Source organism: Artemia sp. Qi Xiang Cuo, chromosome 21 (assembly GCF_049724085.1).
Source record: "Artemia sp. Qi Xiang Cuo chromosome 21, ASM4972408v1, whole genome shotgun sequence".
NCBI classification, from domain to species: Eukaryota; Metazoa; Arthropoda; class Branchiopoda; order Anostraca; family Artemiidae; genus Artemia; species Artemia sp. Qi Xiang Cuo.
In genome coordinates this window covers 49455575-49479380 of record NC_142814.1, presented here as the reverse complement: position 1 = coordinate 49479380, position 23806 = coordinate 49455575, and the positions used below count along the sequence as shown (strand labels likewise).

At 32.7% G+C, this 23806-nt stretch overlaps 1 protein-coding gene across 10 annotated transcripts in view; it reads left to right on the top strand.

The window, feature by feature from the left end:
* LOC148939665 (G protein-coupled receptor Mth-like) overlaps positions 1–23806 on the top strand; it is a 254938-nt gene that overhangs the window by 187953 nt on the left and 43179 nt on the right. For 9 of the 10 annotated variants that reach the window (XM_089107140.1, XM_089107137.1, XM_089107144.1 and 6 more), the window contains exons 5-6: positions 3055–3328; positions 19104–19182. In XM_089107140.1, coding sequence (XP_088963266.1) covers positions 3055–3328; positions 19104–19182 — 353 coding nt within the window. Of the gene's footprint in view, positions 1–3054; positions 3329–19103; positions 19183–19544; positions 19563–23806 lie in introns of all 10 variants that reach the window. The other variant, XM_089107143.1, reaches the window with a different exon arrangement.

The window sequence follows — 23806 nt, the reverse complement described above, 5'->3', positions numbered from 1 at the left end:
TATATTGATGAGAACAAAATGCATCAGTGAATATTATTATTGTAATTATGATCAATAAAAATGTTTCTAAATCAATGGTATTTTTTCTTTCTATAGTAGCCTAGCGTATATTTTCTAGAGTAGAAAAAAGAAATTCTGTTTAGTCTGAAGTTGATCGTGAGAGAGTTAGGACTCTAAAAAATGGATAGATTCGAGAAAGATCGAATCATGAGGAATCTAGTTCTTATGGAAGAACGTTTAATTCTAGACGATGATTTTCTAGAGTTGTCTATTCAAAGGAATATATTTTATCGAGTAATGATTGTAGATATTATTAAATCTGATTATCCATCATTATAATATTGTATGAATATTCTACATAGTGGTAAAAATTCATTTACAAAATTTATTGATATATTTATAAAGACACGACAAAATTATCTTGTGTATATTCTTTTAAACATTATTTTTTAGAAATGTAGGACTTTTTTTCATAAGAAAGATTGTGCTCAAGGATGATTTACTCCTCTCTCTCTCAGACAATTTTTTTTTGTTGCTAGCTCAGTTTCATTGTGGTAGTGAGAGTGTCAACACATGACAAAATGTTCCATACATGTCCGTTATGTATATACTCACTGGGCAGCTGGTCATCCTGTGAGAATTGCACAATGATTGATGAGTATGATGAAAAGTGTAGATTATGCAACCCGTGTAAATTACATAGAGGATATGCTGTACAAATTAAAGGTTGTAATTCCTGTCTTGAAGAGGTGTGTGACTCTCATCCTAGAGGTCACTTATGCTCCAGTTGTCATTATGATAAATGTAATCAGTGGGAGAATACATATCCCGGTATGATTGGAAAGAATCCTAACCGTGATTTTAGTTTACTGGTACGAGATTGGTATCGTCGTGGTTTTTGAGTTTTCTGGTAGGAGCAAGCGGGTCAACAATTCAACTGTTCGAACAAGAAAAAAATATGGTTTCCACACCATCATTGTGATAACATTGGGTGTTATGATTAACATCCCACTGATTTTTATTTGGCTGTGACGGACTGTGATTCGACACTTGAGGACACTGTTTGTGAAATTGCTTCAAATAGGCAAATTGAAACATGTGAATTCTATTGAATGAATGCGAATAGTATCATTGACTATACAAAGAGATATGAAAAGAGTGAAGTCGCACTCTACTGTAGAAAATGTGACCCTGATATTGCACTACATCACGATCAGTACACGGGGAATTCAGATAATCTACTTCCACTAGTTGTTGTCGACAAATACGTAGTAGTAGTGGATGAAATCTAAAGAGTAGAAAAGTCGTTTTATCATGTATATAATTTTTTTTATTAATAAACAATTTCACATACATCTTTAGAACATTTTATTCTCAGGGCACTAAAATCAATATTAAATACACTAAAGTAGTATTCTCCACTAGAAAGTCGTTCAATCGAGGTAAGTCAACGTAGATGTTGAGAAACTGCTTGTAGGTGTAGCCACGACATCTGAACATGAAAAAGAGTAGTGCATGAAAGCCGCATGTCTTAGTCGTTAAATCCTGTACTCTTCGTTGATTTTGAATAATGGTTTTCCCTCTGCTTTCAATAAAGTTGCTGATGTATGGAGCTTAGAATTTATACGATAGGCCAAGAGGATCAAAAAATTCAATATTCTTCGCTGTTTGAAAGATGCTTAGCCAATGACCGGTCTTCAAAGTCGATGGACTGCTATTAACACTGATTAGGGTGTTGTTGACACTTGGAATTTTTTCAATGAAGTCCGAGGGTATGCAATAGGACTTGTACTGGGGCATTTATGGATCCATACTAAATACGTTGATTATTTGGTTTGTGTTCAAGGTGCTAGGTCTAGTAGAACGCTGCCGTCGGGCGTGATTTCCCAATAGGTTTCAAATTGACTCAGTGATATTAGCGTGATACTCTCAGTCAGAGCATTGGCAAATGTACACTCTAAACGTACATTCCCTGTTCATACTATGGTCATATCTTGCATGCCTGACAAGTCCAAAAGAGTTACCACATGATTTTTTGAAAATATTGAATCGTTTATTCCATTTTCAAATAGTTGAGAGTCATGATCTAGGGATTGCGTAGTCAACTCGTACAGAGTTCTATAGGATTTTTTTTCAAATGATAGAGTGTACAGTTGAATACCATTCACTTTGCACACAAGACTAGATAGACCAAAAAAATTAAAATCATGGGGGGATTTTTATGTTTAACCTTGAGAGGCAAAAACGTCAAACCTTAAATAAATTTTCCCCATCTAAATTATCATTTATTCACTTAATGTTACTTAAAAAAATAGTATATATATATATATATATATATATATATATATATATATATATATATATATATATATATATATATATATATATATATATATATATATATATATATATATATATATATATATATATATATATATATATATATATATGTATACGATATAACTGGATACTATAGCATGATGATATAATATACTATATATGATATAGTACTACGATAGTCACTGTATATACAATATCGAGTACTATATCATTCTATTGGATTTTATCCCTATTTACTTTTATTTATCTATTATATATATATATATATATATATATATATATATATATATATATATATATATATATATATATATATATATATATATATATATATATATATATATAATACGTGATTCTCTAAAGTACAAAATCTGGATATTTGGATGGAAAACGCACTCCTCAAATTTTACAAAGAGTGTTTTCAATTAGTTTTATTAGTTATAGTTTGTGTTTTGCTTAATATTGCTTTTAAAACTGGGTATGATTTTTTTTTTATGTTAAAGCCCTCCCCTCCCCCTTTTCATTGACATTGCGTCTAGTTGAAGTCAAGTCATACAATATTATGGTGAAAAGTATGTTTCATGCTTTACACTTTTAGTATTAAATCAGCTGGATTTTCGTTTATTGTTATTAAGAAATTTTCTCCGTTATTTTAATGTAAGGCAAATATTGTCAAATATGTTTTTATCTCGCACATCATTTCTATTTTTGCAGAGTATCGCTTTGGTATGCACTCAATCTATGTCAGAGACTACGTCAAAAATTATAATCACTCAATGGATCCTACCAATTTTGATGCAAATATCTGGGATCTTCCTACTGCTTACCTTCACAGTATATGCAATTCTACCTGAATTGCATACACTGCATGGGAAGACAATTATGTGCCATGTTGGGTCAATGTGGGTGTATTTTACATGTGCTGGAATTATGAATTTAACTCCAATTGGATACAATCATGACTTAATTGACACATGTTTTGCTATTGGTGAGTACAGATAGTTTTGTTCTTCTAGTTATTATAGTCTTTGGTGTCTCCAGTCCAGTTTTTTTTCTCACCACCACTTTCTCTTAAAGCTGGGTATCAGTTCCTTTAAAATTTCTTCTGATTTCTTCAGGACTTCTCTGTTGATGAACGGGTGGAAATCGACAGCTATACAGACGGAGATGGAGTTCATTATATAAAATAAGCTCCAGGTTGTTGTATATATTATTTAGATATGTAATATGTTATTTTCTCTCTGTTACAATTATTAACAGGCAAAGTTTTCAGAAGTGATTTTTCCCAGTTCAAGCTGAATTTGCATAGTGCTAAAGAATATTTTTCTAATCTAATCAGTTCCTTTTTTGGGCCATAGAATGGCACATCAGGTTTAAAAAAAGTACATTTGAATAACGATTATTCGATTGAGAGATGTTAGGACATCTTTTATGGGTAGAGAAAAGCTTATACTTGCTTTAATACTTCCTCCAAAGCTTAATGCATGGCAGCCTGGGTATGAAGGAGTTGCGATTGACCTTTTTGCTGACTTGTGAGGCAATTGATTTCTAACGATACTAAATGGTTTCAAAAAGGCAAGTCTGTCACAAAAAGTGATCGATTTTTCTTAGAGATTTCCACCAAAAATCTGGGATTCCAACTCTAAGCTTTGAAATCTGTGACAAGATATAAAGCATGTTTTTTTTTTACTTTATTATGTAAAGTATATACAAAAGTAAACTACTTTTTATACTTGAATGCATGTTTATTGAATCGACTTGTACATTCCAGTTTGTACAATAAAACATCACCCCATCTTCATATGGAGGGTTCAACTCATAGATATAACGAACAAAAAAAGACACTCCACACACAAATATAATATTTTAGAATTTTTCAGGCTTTGGGGCCCTGGTCACAGATTCCAATCATTTGAAATTCTGATCAAAGGTTGCTCAGTTTTCAAAGGGTACTAATTGACTAATTTCCTTAAAAATGATTTATGATTTGTATGATTGTTGCGTACCTTTGATGCAATTTTCAAAATTGGATGATTAGAAAATTTTATTCTTGTTAGATTTCTTTAGATAGGTTAAATTTATTTACTAAAAACAAAGTAGCAGACGATTCACACGCTTTCTAGATTCCTACGCTTCTCATTCACTTTCTACGCTTTCGATGTGCTTTAATTTGCTGTCGAAACGTTTTCTACATTCCGATTCATGCGCCTTCTAGTTAAAGGTAGAAAAAGAACAAAAGTACTGAAAACAAGTTTTAAAAATGTTAAATAACGAAAAAATCAAAATTAAATTTGGATATTTGACAATAAAATCATGAATGTCATAAGAAGCCTAATGCGATTTTTTTTTAAGATCTTGCAGATAATTGGAAGTACAAGTGTCAATAAAAATGCAAAAAAAGGAACGCAAAATAAAAGATAAACGTACAAACCAATGATAAGTATATTCTTTTTTTTGTGGGGAGGGGGGTTTGATGAATTTATTTATTTTCAAGCTACCTGTGCCTAAGGGTCTATCCTTGGCTCAACTTACCTTCCTCGCAACTTCCCGTGCACGGAAGGAAACTTAAAACATATAATTGTGTAACCTTAGGTTTCTGAGGTTAGGACCCTAACCCCCCCCCCCTCTTCATCGAAAAATATCTTTTTCCTGTATAAATGTTTTCTTTCTACTTTAACCAACTGTTTGAAACCGGAGTTTGGCAAGCCTTTTAGGTTTCTGTCAAATCGTGCTTCAAGACTAGTAAATGCCTATTCCTAGTGAGATCTTGCTAACTCTGAAATTTAGCTAATGCCTAGATTTAGCTAACACTGAACCCATTTATGTTGTTAAAACTAAACCAACAACTAGGCCGGGCCTTTTCTTACGTTAAAACTGAAATATGAAAACTTTCAGGTATCGTAAATAATTTCTTAGACCACACTGCTTTTCCATTTACGAAAAATTAAGCAGGAAAAAAGGGTTTTAATTTTTATAAAGCAGTGAATAAAATAAAATAAACACTTAATTAAACAAACATACTCCGAATATTTCGGCCCCACGTCCGGGAGCCTTTCTCAACGAAGAAAAAAAGAAAATGAAAAAAAATATGTTCTTTTTAAAAAACTTAACCTAAATCAACATAAAACATACTAAACACATAAAGAGAACGAAAGAAAGACAAAAGATAAATATAAATAAATAGGAAACAAAACTCACATATTAAATAAACACTTCCATTTACTGGCGTATAAACAAAATCGAATGTCTATAATGATTCAAACTCGCCTCCTCACAATATATAAATGGAAATGTATAAAAAAATGAAGATTATATTTATACTTAAACCAAAACAATAAAGGTCAGCTAACCCCCGGCCCATAACCCCTAATTAAATCTCACAAGTTCATTAACCAATTTTGAATAATAAATTGAACGGATTCGTTGGCTTGCAAGCTTAGCTGCAGTTCGTTTACTTTTCCCAGCATTTAACCCATTCTGACCTCTGTTCGCAAGGTCATCTCTCGTTTCAGAACTATTATTAAAATCAGTATTGGTTGAATATCTTACCTGTTTTTTTAATTAAACTATTATAAATGAATTGATCCTAAATTACCCTTCATCTCTGTCGATACTAATACCTCCATATATTATATTTTTTATTTCTATAATTTCCCTGAAGCTTTTTAAAAGTCCTACAGACGTATCTACTATTTTTGTCTGATCAAATAAAATACTGTGATGGGGAAAATTATAAACATGTTCTGCAACAGCTGACTCAAAGGTTTCCGGTGTTTTATTTTGTTTTAGAGAGCAATCTATGGCATTCTTGTGTTGCTGTAGCCTATTTTCTAAAATCTGTTGTGTTCTTCCCACATAAAATTTACCAGAAGAGCATGGAATTTTGTATACTCCCTTTTGCATATTTCTCGGTACCTTGTCTTTTCCCTTATTTAACTAAGAGCTTATAGTTTGTTCTGATTTAAATGCTGTTTTATAAAGCTGATTATATTATATATTGATTATTTTATAAGGCTGATTGATTTTATAAATGCTGATTATAATGCTGATTTATGCTGTTTTATACTTATAAGTTTATCTTTTAAGAATTCGGAGTGTTTTATATATGAATCTTGGAGATATAATAAAGGTTTAAACTCGGAATTCTTAAAAGATAAACTTAGAAGTGTAGAAATATCAGACGAATCTAGAATGTTTAGTTTTGATATAAAATCAATGTATACGTATAATCTTTTTGATAAATCGTTTAGTATTTTATCCGAAAAATTTGAAGAACATAAAAATGAGATAGAAGAATTATCTTCGGGAATCGAACTGGAAACTACATTAAATCTAGTTAAAATAACTAGCAGGTATACTAATTATTTCACGTTTAGAGATAATTTTCACCATCAAATTAGGGGACTGGCAATGGGAGGGCTTTTAAGTCCGTTGTTAGCAAATATTTATGTAGAGTATGTAGAAAATATAGCTATAGAAACATTTTTAAAACCTAAATTTTGGGGCCGATGTATGGATGATATTTTAGTTATTTGTGATTATGGGGAATCACAAATTGAAGGTTTTTTGGAACATTTAAATAATTTGGGAGGAGAATTAATTTTTACAATTGAAAAGGAAATAGAGAATAAGTGACCGTTTCTAGATATTTTGATCCATAGAAATAATAACGAACTAGCGTTTTCAATTTGCTGTAAACCGACTAATAACAACCGTTACTTGTCTTTCGCATCAAATCATCCTATCTGGTAAAAAGGGGTGTGGTTATTTCTTCAGTTGATAGGGTATTACAATTAGCATCACCAGTATACATAAGCAATTAACTAATTTTTATTAAGGATATTCCAGTAGGTAATGGCTATCCAGAAAATATGATTTCTCAAATAATTGAAAAAAGGAAAAAAAAGTTAATGGAACCAGAAATATTAGAAGATGAGTCAAATCAAGAAACAAATTACATAACTTCGCCTTTTATCCCAATATTGTCACACAAATTAAAAACAGAATTAAAAAAAACATAATATAAAAACAGCATTTGAATCAGGACAAACTATAAGATCTTTGTTAAATAAGGGGAAAGACAAGGTACCGAGAAATATGGAAAAGGAAGTATACAAAATTTCATGCTCTTGTGGTAAATTTTATGTGGGAAGAACACAACAGGTTTTAGAAAATAGGCTACAAGAACACAAGAATGCCATAGATTGCTCTCTAAAACAAAATAAAACACCGGAAACCTTTGAGTCAGCTGTTGCAGAACATGTTTATAATTTTCCTCATCACAGTATTTTACTTGATCAAACAAAAATAGTAGATACGTCTGTAGGACTTTTACAAAGCTTCAGAGAAATTATAGAAATAAAAAAGATAATCTTTGGGAGTATTAGTATCAATAGAGATGAAGAGGAATATGGGAGCAATTCAATTTATAATAGTTTGAATAAAAAGCAGGTAAGATATTCAACCAGTACTGATTTCAATAATAGTTCTGAAACGAAAGATGACATGGCGAACAAAGATTAGAATAGGTTAAATGCTGAAAAAAGTGAACAAACTGCAGCTAAGCTTACAAGCTAACGATTCCATTCAGTTTATAGTTCAAAAATTGGTTAATGAAATTGTGAGATTTAATTAGGGGTTATGGGCCGGGGGTTAGCTGACCTATATTGTATTGGTTTAAGCATAAATATATTCTTCATTTTTTGATAGATTTCCATTTATAGACAGTCAGGAGGCGAGTTTGAATCATTATAGACATTCGGTTTTGTTTATACGCCAGTAAATGGAAGCGTTTATTTAATATGTGAGTTTTGTTTCCTCTTTATTTATATTTTTTCTTTTGTTTTTTCTGTTTTTTTTTTCTTTCTCTTTATGTGTTTAGTATGTCCTATTTTTATGTAAGTTAATTTTTTTTAAAACGAACATTTGTTATTTCATTTTCTCTTTTTTCCATTGAGAAAGGCTTTCGGACGTTGGGCTAAAGTATTTGGAGTATTTTTGTTTAATTAAGTGTTTATTTTATTGTATTCATTGCTTTATAAAAATTAAAACCCGTTTTTCTTGCTTAATTTTTCGTTTAAGGTATCGTATTGGATTTCCAATACTTTCAAAGGCACTGATATTTTTAATACCTAGTGATTTATCATAGGCAGCGAAATATAGCTGCCAATGTAAAGAGCGATGTGGGGAAAATGTGTTTAATTTAGACCAGGGCACTACGTACACAAGAAGATGTAGAAGCTTCGAAAGGGGCTCATTTGATTAGAAATTACAAGTTCTAGTGCTCTATTTAATAGTAAAAAGTGACTGGAGGGCAACCAGCCCTCCCTCTGCCACGCCCATCATTTCCCCCAATAAATCCAATCCAAATTTGGAGATAGACATTTTATTCTGCTAGGTGGAAGGTCCAGTAATTATGTCTTTGAAGATGACACAACCCCCACAGCCCTCAGAGCAAGGGTTGTAAGTTGTGCCCCGGGGACATATAAGGTTCTTATGGAAGGGTGGTCGTTTGAATTTTAAAGGAAACTCCTTTGAGTGGAGATGTAAAGTCTTGGTTCCCTTTTAAGAGTAAACTGATGGTGGGCTCATCTCCCCTCCCTGACATCCTTTTTTCCAAATGGATCCGATCGAAACTGTGAGACAGCCATTTTGTTAACAATAGTTTAAAGAGTACATAACAGTGCCTTTAAAGTGGACACAGCCCCCAGAGCCCCGGAGCATATAAGGTTTTGAATGGACCAGGTGGTCATATAAGCTTCAGATCGGTTGGTGCTCATTTTATTGGAATTTGGAAGTTCTTGTGTCCTTTTTAAGAGTCAAAAAATAATTGGGAGCAATCAGCCTCCCCCCCCCAAAAAAGCCCATCATTCCCCCCCCCCAAAATACCATCAAAATTTTAAGAGAACTATTTTGTTCAGATTTGTTAAGAGATTCAGTAATTATGTCTTTGGGGATTGAACTTTACTTTCCAGAAAAACGAAAGGCATTCAGGTAAGCCTGTCAGAAAAACATAGGGGGGAGTGTTGAACTAAATCAAAACACGCTATGTGTATACGGATTGTCAAAAAGGCGTAACTTCGGAATGACTGAGTATATTAATTTGAAAATTTCAGGAAATGATAAGGGAAATGATCAAAAGGTAATATTTGCAAGCTACCACTACTACTACTGCTACCACAACTACCACAACCACTTCTGCTGCAAGTATTGTAATTATTATTACCACACTACTCCATTTACAGCATTGAGGAGAAATCTGAAATAAATGAAAAGATAAAATCAATGACATGCCACTGTCAAAGGAGCGTATCTTAAGAATTGATTTGAGTATTATGTCCGAGCTTCCAGAAAATGCTTAAAGGGGATGATTACCTGATCAAAAGACAGCATGTGCGCGCTACTACTAATACTACTATCATTGCACTATTCACTGCTACTTAAACTACTGCTTCTATTTTAACTTCTTGCAAGGCTAAGAGCATTGAGATAAAAATTCTAAGAGGTATATGAACATACAGGTTATCAAAAGGACATGTCAGCAATGTCATAGCAACGTCTTGTTGCATTACGTTGAGACTTTCATAACTTAATGAGAGAGAATGTTCAACTAACTAAAAGTTAATACGTTTATACTAATACTATTACTAGTATTACCACATTTACCACTATTACGATTAATACTAGAACTAGTAATACCAATACTACTACTGTGACTAATTGTATTACAACTGTGTCTATTGTATTAAATAGTATTACTTATTGTTTTTTAACAATAAGTGTGTGTGTTGTATTACATAGTATTACTTATTATTATTGTATTACTAGTTGTAATTGTATTACAACTAGTGTATTACAACACTAAAGTGTATTACAACTGTGTCTAATTGTATGAAGGTGAAAATTTCAAAGAAATTTGAGGGGTGATGGTGAACTGAATCATAACATGCCGTCTGTATTCAGGTTGTCAGAAGGGTTTAACAGCAATATCTTAGGAACAGTTTGGTTTATCAAGTTGAAACTAACAGGGCTTGTTATGGGGGAGGTTGAATTTACCAAAAGAAACTGTTTACATCCTAATGCTACTGCTTCTACTCATAATGCTACTACTACCAATAAAGCTAAGGGTACTACTATTACTGCTGGTGCTACTATTATTGATATTAAAACTAAGGGTATTAAAGCAAAAAAATTGGGAAATATTGAAAATGTATTGAAATTGATTCATGGTAGTTTTACGCTTGGAAGATTGGTTGACTTTATTTCTGCGTATTTTTGGTTAATGGAGCTCTTTACGTTTCTTTGAAAAACTTGTTTTGCGGAAAAACTTTTTAAATTGTTAAATAAAAAAAACAAGTTTTTTAAACTGAAAGTAAGGAGCGACATTAAAACTTAAAACGAACAGAAATTATTCCGTATATGAAAGGGACTGTCCCCTCCTCAACGCCTCGCTCTTTACGCTAATGTTTTTTATTGTTTAAAAAAATAAGAATTGTGAGAAAGTAAAACTTTAGCGTAAAGAGCGAGGCGTTGAGGAGGGGACAGCTCCTTTCATATACGGAATAATTTCTGTTCGTTTTAAGTTTTAATGTCGCTCCTTACTTTCAGTTTGAAAAACTTGTTTTTTTAATTTAATTTCTGATCGTTTTTCAGTTGATGCAGCTTTTATTTTGGCTCACCGTCATTGAATAAATAAACAAAATTTGCATAAAAATTTTTACTTTTCTTTTGCTAAATGGCTGTCTCTAAATTTGGTTCTGACGTAATTTACAAATTAACTTACGTAACGAACTTCTATATTCGTATATTCGTAATAAATTATTATTACGAAATATAACATAAACAGCAAGGTATTGAAGAGGAGGCAACCCTTCATATACGGAATAATTTCTGTTCGGTTTGATATACGTATATGAGGGGGTTCGCCCCCTGGTCTGTTTACGCTAAACTCACAAAGGCCGGTTAATTAGAATAAATAGCTCATTTGAAAGTACTAAGAAAAACTTTAGCGTAAAGAGCGAGGTATTGACGACAGGGCGAACCCCTAATATATGTAATAATTTCTGTTAGTAAAGTGTTTCATGTTCTTTCTTACTTTCAGTAGAAGACATGTTTTTTTTAATTTAATTTCTGCTCGTTTTTTAAATAATGCTGGGAAATCTGGCACCCCTTTCATGGAAAATTCCCTTCCCCATGAAAAATTCCTCTATGGAAAGATCCTCCCACGGAAAACCCCTCCCCCAGTCCCCCCCACCAGAAAAATTCCCCGGAAAATGTCTGTATACTTCGCAATAACCTATACTATATGTAAACAATGGGCCAAGTTTGAAACTTGCAGCCCTTCCACTTGGGACTGTGGGGGGTAAAGTCATCCTTGGAGACATACTTTTTACATTTCTCGAGTAGGCTGAACCAAATGGCTATCTCAAAATCAAGTTACTTTTGGCAAAAAAAAATGAGTGTAGGAGGGGGTCTAGCTGCCCTCCAGTTTTTTGGTCACTTAAAAAGGGCACTAGAACTTTTAATTTCCGTTCGAATGAGCCCTCTCACAATATTCTATGACCGCTGGGTCGGAACGATCACGCCTGAAAAAAAAACACGCATCGTGATCTTTCTTCGAGCAAAATATGCAAATTTCCACATTTTTGCAGATAGGAGCGTGAAACTTCTTTAATAGGGTTCTCTGATAAGCTGAATGTGATGGTGTAATTTTCGTTAAAGTTAATTAAAAATGCAGAATTCCAGATTTTTGCAGATAGGATTTGAAACTATTTTAATAGTGTTCTTTGATAAGCTGAATCTGATGGTGTGATTTTCGTTAAAGTTAATTAAAACAAAATTTGCAATTAAATCAAAATTTTATAGTTTAAAAAAATTGATTTGTGAGAAAGTTAAACTTTGGCGTAAAGAGAGAGGCGCTGAGGAGGGGACAGCGCCTTTCATATACGGAATAGTTTCTGTTCGTTTTAAGTTTTAACGTCGTTACTTACTTTCAGTTAAAAAAAACTTGTTTTTTTATTCATTTTTTTTTAACGTTTTTGAATTAATGCAGGTTTTGATTTTGGCTCACCATGCATGAATAATTAAAACAAAATTTGCATATTAATTTTAATTTTATTTGGTTAAATGGCTTTCTCGAAAATTGTTGAATTTTATTTACGAACGTTTTTATTATTAATAAATATACGTAACTTACGAATTAACTTACGTAACGAACTTCTATATTCATATATTTTTAATACGTATATGAGGGGGTCAATTTATCCCTAGTTAATGCCTTACTCTTTAAGCTAAAGTTCGAATTTTGTTCCAATTCTTTAAAAATTACCTCTTAATCACAAAGGTCGTTAATTAGAATAAATAGCTCTTGTGAAAGTAAAAAAAATGTTTGGCTTAAAGAGCGAGGTATTGACTAGGGGGTGAACCCAATCAATAGCTAATAATTTCTGTTCGTTTTAAGTTTTGATGTTGCTCCTTACTTTCAGTTGAAAAACTTGTTTTTTTTTGTTTAATTTCTGGTTTTTTTAAAAATAATGCTGGGGAATCCGGCGCCCCTTTCATAGCAATGTCCCCTCCCCCCTGAAAACTTCCTTCATGGAAAGATCCTCCCACATAACCCGTGACCCACCCCCACCCCCCACTCCCAGAAAAAATTCCCCCTGAAAACGTCTGTATACTTGCTAATAACCAATGCTATATGTTAACATTAGGTGAAGTTCATAACTTTCAGCCCTCCCCCCGGAGGCTTCGGGGGATTAAGCCATCCTAAAAGACATAGTTATCACATTTTCGACCATACTAAACAAAATGGCTATCTCAAAATTTTCATCGGGTGACTTTGGGAAAAAATGAGCGTGGGAGGGGCCTAGTTGCCCTACATTTTTTAGATCACTTAAAAAGGGCACTAGAACTTTTAATTTCCGTTCCAATGAGTCCTCCTGCAATATTCTAGGATCACTGGGTCAATACGATTACCCCTGGGGAAAAGAAAAAACAAAAAAACAAATAAACACGCATCCGTGATCTTTCTTCTGGCACAAAATAGAAAATTCCACATTTTTGTAGATAGGAGCTTGAAACCTCTACAGTAGGGTTCTCTGATACGCTGAATATGATGGTGTGATTGTCATAAGGCTCTATAACTTTTAGGGGGTCTTTCCCCCTTTTTTCAAAAATCAGCCAAATTTTCTCAGACGCGTAACTTTTGATTGGTAAGTTTGAACTTGATGAAACTTATATATTTGAAATCAGAATTAAAATCTGATTCTTTTGATGTATCTAGTGGTATCAAAATTCCGTTTTTTAGAGTTTCGGCTACCATTGAGCCGGGTCGCTCCTTACTTACAGTTTGTTACCACGAACCGTTTGATTAGTGGTTATAACCAAATAGTAGGCGTCTACTGTCAAAAGAAGGTGTATAATAATTTTGTGTGTTTAGAACTAGAAAACAAACATTCGCTAAGGTTATTAGTGTCACAAAAAAAACAATGAAAGTGGAAAAAGAATTTCTTAATATTCATACTAAGATGTATGTAATGTTTGTTGACTACGACTACTAACATCATCTTTCGCTACACCATCTACACCATCATCTACATGTTTCGATATTTGTGTATTGAAGTATTTTAGAAGTCCTGTGTCGTCTATCGATACATGATACAGTTTAAGTATCGTCCAGATCTACTAATAACACTAAAATAAACTAAATATTCACTATGACCTCTAGTAACAGCTTCAAAAGAGTTGGATATAAATCTTAGTTTGCCAATGCAGTGTGCGGCTACCCAGAAGACCCCAAGATAAATTGTAATATCATGTACTGGTTCACCCCCCCTGCCAGGTCATCCCCCTGCCTAATCCCAATATGTCTTGTGTGGATGGACCGAGCTCAAGCAAGTAAGTATTTAAGATCCCCTTCATCTTGAAATTTGTCTTGTTTGCCAGTTTTTACTAGATCTGACAGAATATTTTCACCATGTGTGTATGGGTATTTTCATGTCAAACAGTTCGTAGTAACGAACTGTAAGTAAGGAGCGACTTGGGCCAATAGCAACCGAGAGTCTAAAAAATGGAATTTTGATATTAATAGATACATCAAAAGAATTATCTTATTTTGCTTATTCCAAGTATATAAAAATCATAAAGTTTAGTGTTACCCATCAAAAGTTATGAGCCTGAGAAAATTTGACTGATTTTTGAAATAGGGGAGAAAAACCCCATAAAATTCAAGTAAATTTAATGAAAATCACACCATCAGATTTAGCGTATCAGTAAACTGCACTGTAGACGTTTCAAGCTCCTATATACAAAAATATAGAGTTTTGCTATTTTTGCCGTAAGACAGATCACGGATGGATGTTTTTTTCGTTTTTTTTGGTTCCTTTAGGGCGATTGTACTGAAATAATGGTCCTATAAGATCGGGAAAGGGTGCATTCAAACGGAAATTAAAAGTTCTAGTGCCCTTTTTGAATGAACAAAAAATTGGAGGGGAACTGACCCCTCTCCCACGCCCATTTTTCCCAAAAATATTTGACCAAAATTTTACTGATCAAAATTATTTGAACGCTAAAGATTTTACTCTTTGTCCCAATTTTTTAAGACCGGCTACTGAAAAACAAAGGCCCGTTTAAATAAAATAGGAAGCTCTTTTAAAAGTGCTAACAGATTTATAGTAAAGAGCAAAGTATTGAGGAGGGGGCAACCTTTCATATAAGAAATAATTTCTGCTTGTTTTGAGTTTTAATGTTGCTCCTTACTTTCAGTTAAAAAAACTTCTTTTTTTATTTAATAAAGTTAAGGATTGATAATGATACCTTTTAATTACTAGCTTGACTGAATTTGAGAAAGATAGATCAATCTGAGTATTTAAATCGAACAAATTATTGAACAAATTCAAAAATGAAAATAATAATTGAAACAATAAACTATTGAATAGCTAAACTAAACTAAAAAAAAATAGAATAAATACTGAACAAATCAATAGTTTGAATAAATTGCAACTGGCTCCCACTAGATGTGATCAAACAGTACGTGTTAACTAACTGTAAGTAAGGAGCGGCCCGGATCAATGGTAACCGAAACTCTAAAAAATGTAATTTTGATACCAATAGATACATCAAAAGAATCAGATTGTAATTCTGATTTTACATATATATGTTTCATCAAGTTTAATTTTACCCATCAACAGTTACGTGCCTGAGAAAATTTTGGCTGATTTTCTAAAAAAGGGGGAAAGACCCCCTAAAAATTATTGAAGCTTAATGAAATTCACACCATCATATTTAGCGTATCATAGAACCCTACTGTACAGGTTTCACGCTCTTATCTGCAAAAATGTGGAATTTTGTATTTTTTGCCAGAAGAAAGATCACGGGTGCGTGTTTATTTGTTGGTTTTTTTTTTTTTCCCCAGGGGTAATCGTATTGACCTAGTAGTCCTAGAATATCGTAAGAGGGCTCATTGGAACGGAAATTAAAAGTTCTAGTGCCCTTTTTAAGTGACCAAAAAAAATGGACGGCAACTAGGCCCCCTCCCACGCTCATTTTTTTCTCAAAGTCACCCAATTAAAATTTTGAGATGGCCATTTTGTCCAGCATAGTCTAAAATCTAATAAATATGTATTTTAAGATGACTTAATCCCCCACAGTTCCCAGGGGAAGGGCTGCAAGTTATGAGCTTTGCCCATTGCTAACATATTGTATTGGTTATTGGGAAGTATACAGACATTTTCAGGAACAATTTTTTTCTGGTGGGGGGGCTGGGAGGATGTTTCTTTGGGGCAAGGGACATTTCTATGAAGGGGGCGCCAGATTTCCAAGCATTATTTAAAAAACGATCAGAAATTAAATTAAAAAAAAACAGTTTTTTCAACTGAAAGTAAAAAGCAACATTAGAACTTAAAATGAACATAAATTATTACGTATATGAGGGGGGTCTCCCCCAAGTCAATACCTCGCTCTTTACGCAACAGTTTTTTTTAGTGCTTTCAAAAGATATATCTATTTTAATTAAACGGAGTTTTTGATTCAGGGTTGTGTGAATAATTTTTTTTTTCTAATGCTAAAGTGCAAAGAGTGTTTTTGAATGAGGGGAGAACCCACTAACATAATTAATAACTCATACGTAACAAAAAAAAACAATGAAAACAAAAATCGATAAGGCTCAATAGTAAGCGAAACTTTTAAAAACGGAACGTTGATGTCAATAAATGTATTAGAAGAGTGGGCTTATAATTCTGATTCTAAATATATGAATTTTATTAAGTTTAGTATTACTCATCAAAGGCTTCGAGCCTGAGAAAATTTACCTGATTTTTTAAAGAGGGGAAACATCCCCTAAAAGTGAAAGAATTTTAATGAAAATCACACCGTCAGATTCAGCGTATCAGAAAACCCTATAACATAGATTTCAAGCTCATATCTGCAAAAATCTGCAACTGTGTATTTTTTGCCAGAAGAAAAATATACGAATATAGAAGTTCGTTACGTAAGTTAATTTCTAAATTACGTCAGAACCAAATTTAGAGACAGCCATTTAGCAAAATAAAAGTAAATTTTTTATGCAAATTTTGTTTATTTATTCAATGCCGGAGAGCCAAAATAAAAGCTGCATTAACTAAAAAACGTTCAGAAATTAAATAAAAAAACACGGTTTTTTAACTGAAAGTGAGGAGCGACATTAACACTTAAAACAAACAGAAATTATTCCGTACATGAAAGGGGCTGTCACCTCCTCAAGGCCTCGCTCTTTACGCTAAAGTTTTTATTCTTTTAAAAAATAAAGTTGTGAGAAAGTCAAACTTTAGCGTGAAGAGCGAGGCGTTGAGGAGGGGACAGCCCCTTTCATATACGGAATAATTTCTGTTCGTTTTAAGTTTTAATGTCGCTCCTTACTTTCAGTTTAAAAAACTTGTTTTTTTATTTAATATTTAACTAAATCCATTTATTAATGGACCCAGTTTGTGCAAAATTCTGGAGCAAGAGAAATATAAATTTGGCTAATTTGCGCTCTTAGAATGTATTGTCAGAACACTTTATATGACTTATAGGTTTTGAGTTTCCCAGTGTCTTTAGGGCAGTGAAGTTTTTAGGGCAGTGAAGTTTAGTGAAGTTTTGTCTTTAGGGCACTGAGTTTCCCAGTGTCTACAATACATTAGTTCAACTGCTTGGGTACAGCTAAATCTAAGAAAAGTTGTTTTTGGTATATTTTTTACCTCGACCATTAATGAATTACTTGAAGGCACAAATTTGTCCAAAACAGGTCGTGATAACGAACTGTAAGTAAGGAGCGACCCGGCTCAATAGTAACCAAAACTCTAAAAACAGGAATTTTGATACCAACACATACGTCAATAGAATCAGAATTTTAGGCTGATTTTAAATATATAAGTTTCATTAAGTTAAGTTTTACTTATGAAAAATTACGCACCTGAGAAAATTTGCCTTTTTTGAAAAAAGGGGGAAACGACTCTTAAAAGTCATAGAACTTTAATGAAAATCGCACCGTCAGATTTAGTGTATCAGAGAACTCTACCATAGATGTTTTAAGCACCTATCTGCAAAAATGTAGAGTTTTGTATTTTTTGCGAAAAGAAAGATCACGGATGCGCGTTTATTTGTTTGTATGTTTTTTTTTTATTTCCCCAGGGGTAATCGTATCGATTACCCCTCGTAGTCCTAGAATATCGTTAGAGGGCTCATCTGAACGAAAATTAAAAGTTCTAGTGCCCTGTTTAAGTGACCAAAAAAATTGGAGGGCAAATTGGCCCCCTCCCACGCTCATTGTTTCCCTAAGTCACCCAATCAAAATTTTGAGATAATCATTTTATTCAGCATAGTTGGAAATCTAATAAATATGTCTTTGAGGATGACATAATCCTCCACAGTTCCTGGGGGAACGGCTACAAGTTATGAACTTTGCCCATTGTTTGCATATAGTATTGGTTAATGGAAAGTATACAGACGTTTCAGTGGGGATTTTTTTTGGTTGGTTGGGGGGGGGTCTGAGGAGAGGGTTACAGGGGAGGATCTTTCGATGGAGAATTTTTTCTTGGGGGAAGGGATATTTCTGAAAGTAAGGAGCAACATTAAAACTTAAAACAAACTGAAATTATTACGTATATGAGGGGGTTCTCCCCCTAGTCAACACCTCGCCCTTTACGCTAAAGTTTTTTTCAGTACTTTCAAAAGAGCAATCTACTCTAATCAACAAGTCTTTGTGATTCACGGGTTTGTGATTCAAACAGAATTCAAACTATAGCGTAAAGAGTTAGGTAGTGACTAAGGGTAAACTCCCTAATATACGTAATAAAAACATACAAATATAGAAGTTTGTTACGAAAGTTAATTCGTAAGTTACGCCAGAACAAAATTTCGAGAAAGCCATAAAATTGATATGCAAATGCCATTCTAATTATTCATGTACGGTGAGCCAAAATCAAAGCTGCATTAATTCAAAAACATTCAGAAATTAAATAAAAAAAACAAGTTTTTTTACCTGAAACTAAGGAGTAACAGTAGAACTTAAAACGAACAGAAATTATTCCGTATATGCAAAGGGTTGTCCCCTCCTCAGCGCCTCGCTCTTTACGCTAACATTTTTATTGTTTTAAAACACAGACTTGTGAAAAAGAGTCTAACTTAACTCGTTTTAAGTTTTAATGTCGCTCCTTACTTTCAGTTTAAAAAGCTTGTTTTTTTTATTTAATATAAGAAAAGGCTGTATATAAAACACATAAAGTCAGTTTGATCTTCTTATTTTTCAGCCTACTTGATGCTATTTTCCTTCTTGTCGGCTTTCACCTGGTTATGCATAATGGGTTTTGATATCTGCTGGACGTTCCGGTAAGTAATTTATTCTTTTTTTTTAGTTTCCAGTTTTGAAATTCTTTGCTACTATTGTCTTTTAATGACAAATTTGCGTCCAATTTTTTCTTAAGACCAAAACTGACAAAATTTTACTTCTTTATAAGAACGAGAACATATTTTACGAAGTATTCCCACGCCATAAAAATAGCTTAAAAATAAAAGTTTAAGAAATATATTTAGCTTTTTTTTAGTTATCTAGAATTATAAGATATAGGTCATTTGACCAAAAGTAATCTTATGTAGGCTATTTACGGGAAATGTCAGTTGCACTCTTTTGATTAAAATACGACAATATATACTTTTGAATTATATTTATTTTAAATTTTTCTTCGTTTTAGCAACCTACCCCTCAGAGAGTATGTAATTGTGAAGAATAAGTATTCTCTTTTAATTTTGGAATGCAATTTCGTCTTATTTTGCATTTAAAAGCACTTTTTGTAGTTTTGCTATATTTATTACTGATTTTGTTGCTTCGCAATTTTAACTTATTTCTTGGTCTGATCTTTGCAACTAAATAAAATTAGACTTGATTTCGAATTAAGAACGAAAGAAACAAGGAGTAAAGAGTGAACCATTAATGCAGAACCCTCACTGTAAATGAATATCTATTTAGAAGTTTCACTTTTTATAAAAATAATTATCGATTTTGTAAGCATATTTATATATACTCAATTTATTTCACAGAGAGGGGGGGCATCTAAAAAAAACTTTAAAAAAGTAAAAAAAAGGGCGAAATGTATGGACGATGTCAGAAGTGAAAGAGACGTATAAAGGCAAATAATTTATTTTATGGGAGAGCGGGCGGAAAAAATACCTCCCTGAGGTTTTGTCTTATCTATTGTAAAGTCTTTTAAAGAGGCCTGAGCTCCACTTTAATGTCTTCGCATGTAATTTATTTTCATTACAATCGGGAAGAAGATAGAGAAAGAATTTCTATTTTTTTATGTTTTTTTTTTTATTCAATGGTTTGACATGTATTCATAGTGCTTCAGAAACTTAATTTTCCAATGAAAAAAAAATCTAGCAATGAATTTTAAGCACAAGCATAATTTTGTGTCACCTTTGCAGTAGGATTGTTTTTTAGTTATTGGCACTTCCAACTAAATTTTACGTTACTGTTGTAAATTTTCTCATTTTACCCTAAACTTTTGCATAATTAACCTGATTCTACGAATTATATAGCTTTTCCCTCCCACTAAAACCATTTTCTACATTCTTGCTTATTGCACTTTACTAGTAACTAAATTACGATGGTCAAAAGTAATATATTCAACTCCAGGGTGAATATGAGACAATATTGATGTTCTGACTCACTCAGCTTGTGGTTTTTATTGAGAAGCTATTTTTTTTTAACCAGAATACAATTTATTTACTTATTTAATGTTATTGGAAATGGCTTAAGACCCTCGTCTCCACAAAAAGATGATTAAACAAAAAAACAACAACAATAAAAAACAACAACAACAATAATAAAAAACAAAAAACAATAGGATCGTCAACTCCAATGCCTGTCGTGCATTATCTGAATGATGTAATTTATGATTTTATAGAAGGTAGTTTATCATCTGCGAAAGACGAATCTCAACGAATTATGTACTCTTGATGAGTCTTTAGTATGTTTCACACTCTGCGCTGCCTATGATTTGAAATGAAACAATTTCGTTTTAGTATGAAGCAACAACGGACAAGAAAAAACAAAACAAACACGACATCAAGATATACACAAACTACCAATAATACTACAACTAAAATAGAGCACCCTTCCATGGGTGAGTTTACTCACCCATGGTTAATCAGTTACTCATGGTTACTCAGCCGGTTACTCAGTTTCTAACACCCTTCATCCCCGACCTGAAGTGGCTCGAACACACGGAAACGGTTAACGATGTTAACCGTTCGGTTAACCGAGGGACGTGAAGCAAAAACTTCGCATGCTTAAAATAACACTTTCGCAAACCTCACCTATCAGATTTTTTAAAAATATTCCAAAATGGGGTAAAATATAAAATAGGACCAGTCTGAACAGTAATTTCTTTTGCAAAGTCAAAGTCAGCACGCCAAACCTGCCTTATACGACTTTTCACTTAATTAGCCCATAAGGTAGCCCACTTAATTAGCCCAATTTAACAAAAGAACCCAGCCTGCATTTAATAACCATCCACTAAAGGTTTCAGTGCAGCTACCCAATGGTTTCAAAATTATTGCTATAGAAGACTCGTTACTGTTAAAGACTTATATTATTACTAGATAAGATTTTGCACCTAATTAGCCGATAAAATTGCCATATTGAACAGAAGAACGCAGCTTGCATTGAACATTAAACAAATATTTGACCATTAAACAGAATAGTCATCTCAAAAATTATAGACTGATAGAGGGCAGCTAAAAGGGTAAGAGGAATTCTTAAGAATCTCAATAAACCTTTGACTCTTAGAATGGAATATATAAAGAAGATATATATATATATATTTAAATATATATTTAAATATATATTTATATATATATATATATATATATATATATATATATATATATATATATATATATATATATATATATATATATATATATATATATATATATATATATATATATATATATATATATATATATATATATATATATATATATATATATATATATATATATATATATAACTGAAGTTTCGGTCACATGCAGGGGCGTCAATTCACGAAAATACAGGGAGAAAAAATATAATTTTTAAAAATTTAGGGGGAAAATACACCCTAAATTGAAGGACTTGGCTATATTTGCCCCTACCAAAGAGATGGGACAAGATATCAAGTACAACTTTCTTCCTTAGGACAGCAGGATCTACGCCTTTCTAAATATACAATTTGTTGAATAAAAGAGGTTTGTCTTAAGATATTCTTCTTTGACTTAAATATTATTTATGGTTTCTAAAAAATTTTAAGTAGGTTTTTTGGTTTACTAAAATTTTCTAAAATTTATGGTTTTCTAAAATATTCTAAGCAGGATAAAGCCTGAGATAGCCTAATAAATGGTTTTTGTATACCCATCAACCTACAAATGTACATTAACCCATAAATCTACGAATAGCAACGTTGAAGATTCAGACAAAAATTAAATAGCAAAGATTGAGTAGCTGGCCTCCAAGGCCGTATCCGTGGGGGAGGGGGGTTGCCCAGTTTGAACCCTAGAAGAAAACTTTTTAGTTTTCATTTGTATGAGCCCCTTTTGAAGTTTCTGCGACAAATTTTGTAATACGAAGTGTCCTGGCAAAACGACATAAAAAAACGAATAATAATAATTCAATAAAAAAAAATACTTTGAATCCATATCGCTCTATTGTACTTACTATAACTCATATGCTACGCAAATTTGTACTAAACATTTTCAAACAGTCTGACCTCGTTTTCACTGTTCTGGGCAAGAGTGTAGGCTATCCAGACAAAACATGCTTTTACAAGTTAGGCCAAATTATGGGGGAGGAGGGGGTCAAACACTTAAACCACCCTGGATACGGCGTTTTTCTTGGTATTATTTTTTTTTAGTGTCTGTTCTAGACAAAAGGTGAAATTTAAAACCTTTCTTCATGTTATCAGCTGTATCTGAGCGTTACGGCTTGAAACAGTCAACAGGGGCACAATCTCTTCTTGATCACCCTGCTCCTTACTAAAGAAATAACCTAATGACAAATTCTTATAAACTGAAGATAGAAATCGTTTCGTTTTCTTATGTGCTGTTTTAACTCTTTATCTTGCTGTGTCGGGAAAACTCTAGAACTGTTTTCCATCACTCATAGTTTGAATCTGTGAAAAACAAACTTTGGCTTGTATCTATCAAGATGTTGTCTCTAAGAAAAACAATCCTCAACTGAAGGATTTTTAAATAAACAAACACTTTAATTATCAAAATCTTTGTATTGTTTATATGTTCCCGTAAGAATGTAATTGCTGTTATTTTTTAAAGAATTTCACAGCATTGAGTGAAACTTGATATTAGTAATTAATATCGCTAGCCTGGATTTGGGCATCAAATTAGTGGCTTTTATGGGCGAATTCACCTATTTCTGGATACTAGGAGATACTGGCTTAAGGTACAAGGAGCCAGAACAATGGCCCGAAACACAATGAGCTTAGGGAACACAGAGTTACTGTCCGTGTGCCTTCAGTCAGGTCAATCTTGGCTAAGGTTTTTGGAGATTTTATTTATGAAATGATAAGAGGAAGGAGAAAAGAAAGAAAAATCGACATAGAGAGAGAGAGAAAAAGAGAGCTGGAAATTTGACTTCAAAAATATATGTTGAGATGTGGCCAATTGACCGGATTTATGTGGCCTCTAAAATCCCTCTTAAGTTCCATTTAAAACTAGTTTACCTTCCCAAAATCTTTTGCTTTTAATCCTTCTTCAATGTCTTTTATATTGCCTATGAATTCTTCTTCTTCCTCTTTAATCCTACCTATGAATAGTTAAAAATTTTGGAATTGTTAGCTAATAGCTGGGAAATTTGTGGGGATAATTTTTTTCGGCACTCTCCGATTATATCATTTTAAAGTGAAACAGGGTTATTATTCGAATATACTTAGTCAAATTAACTCTAATTACCCCAAATATA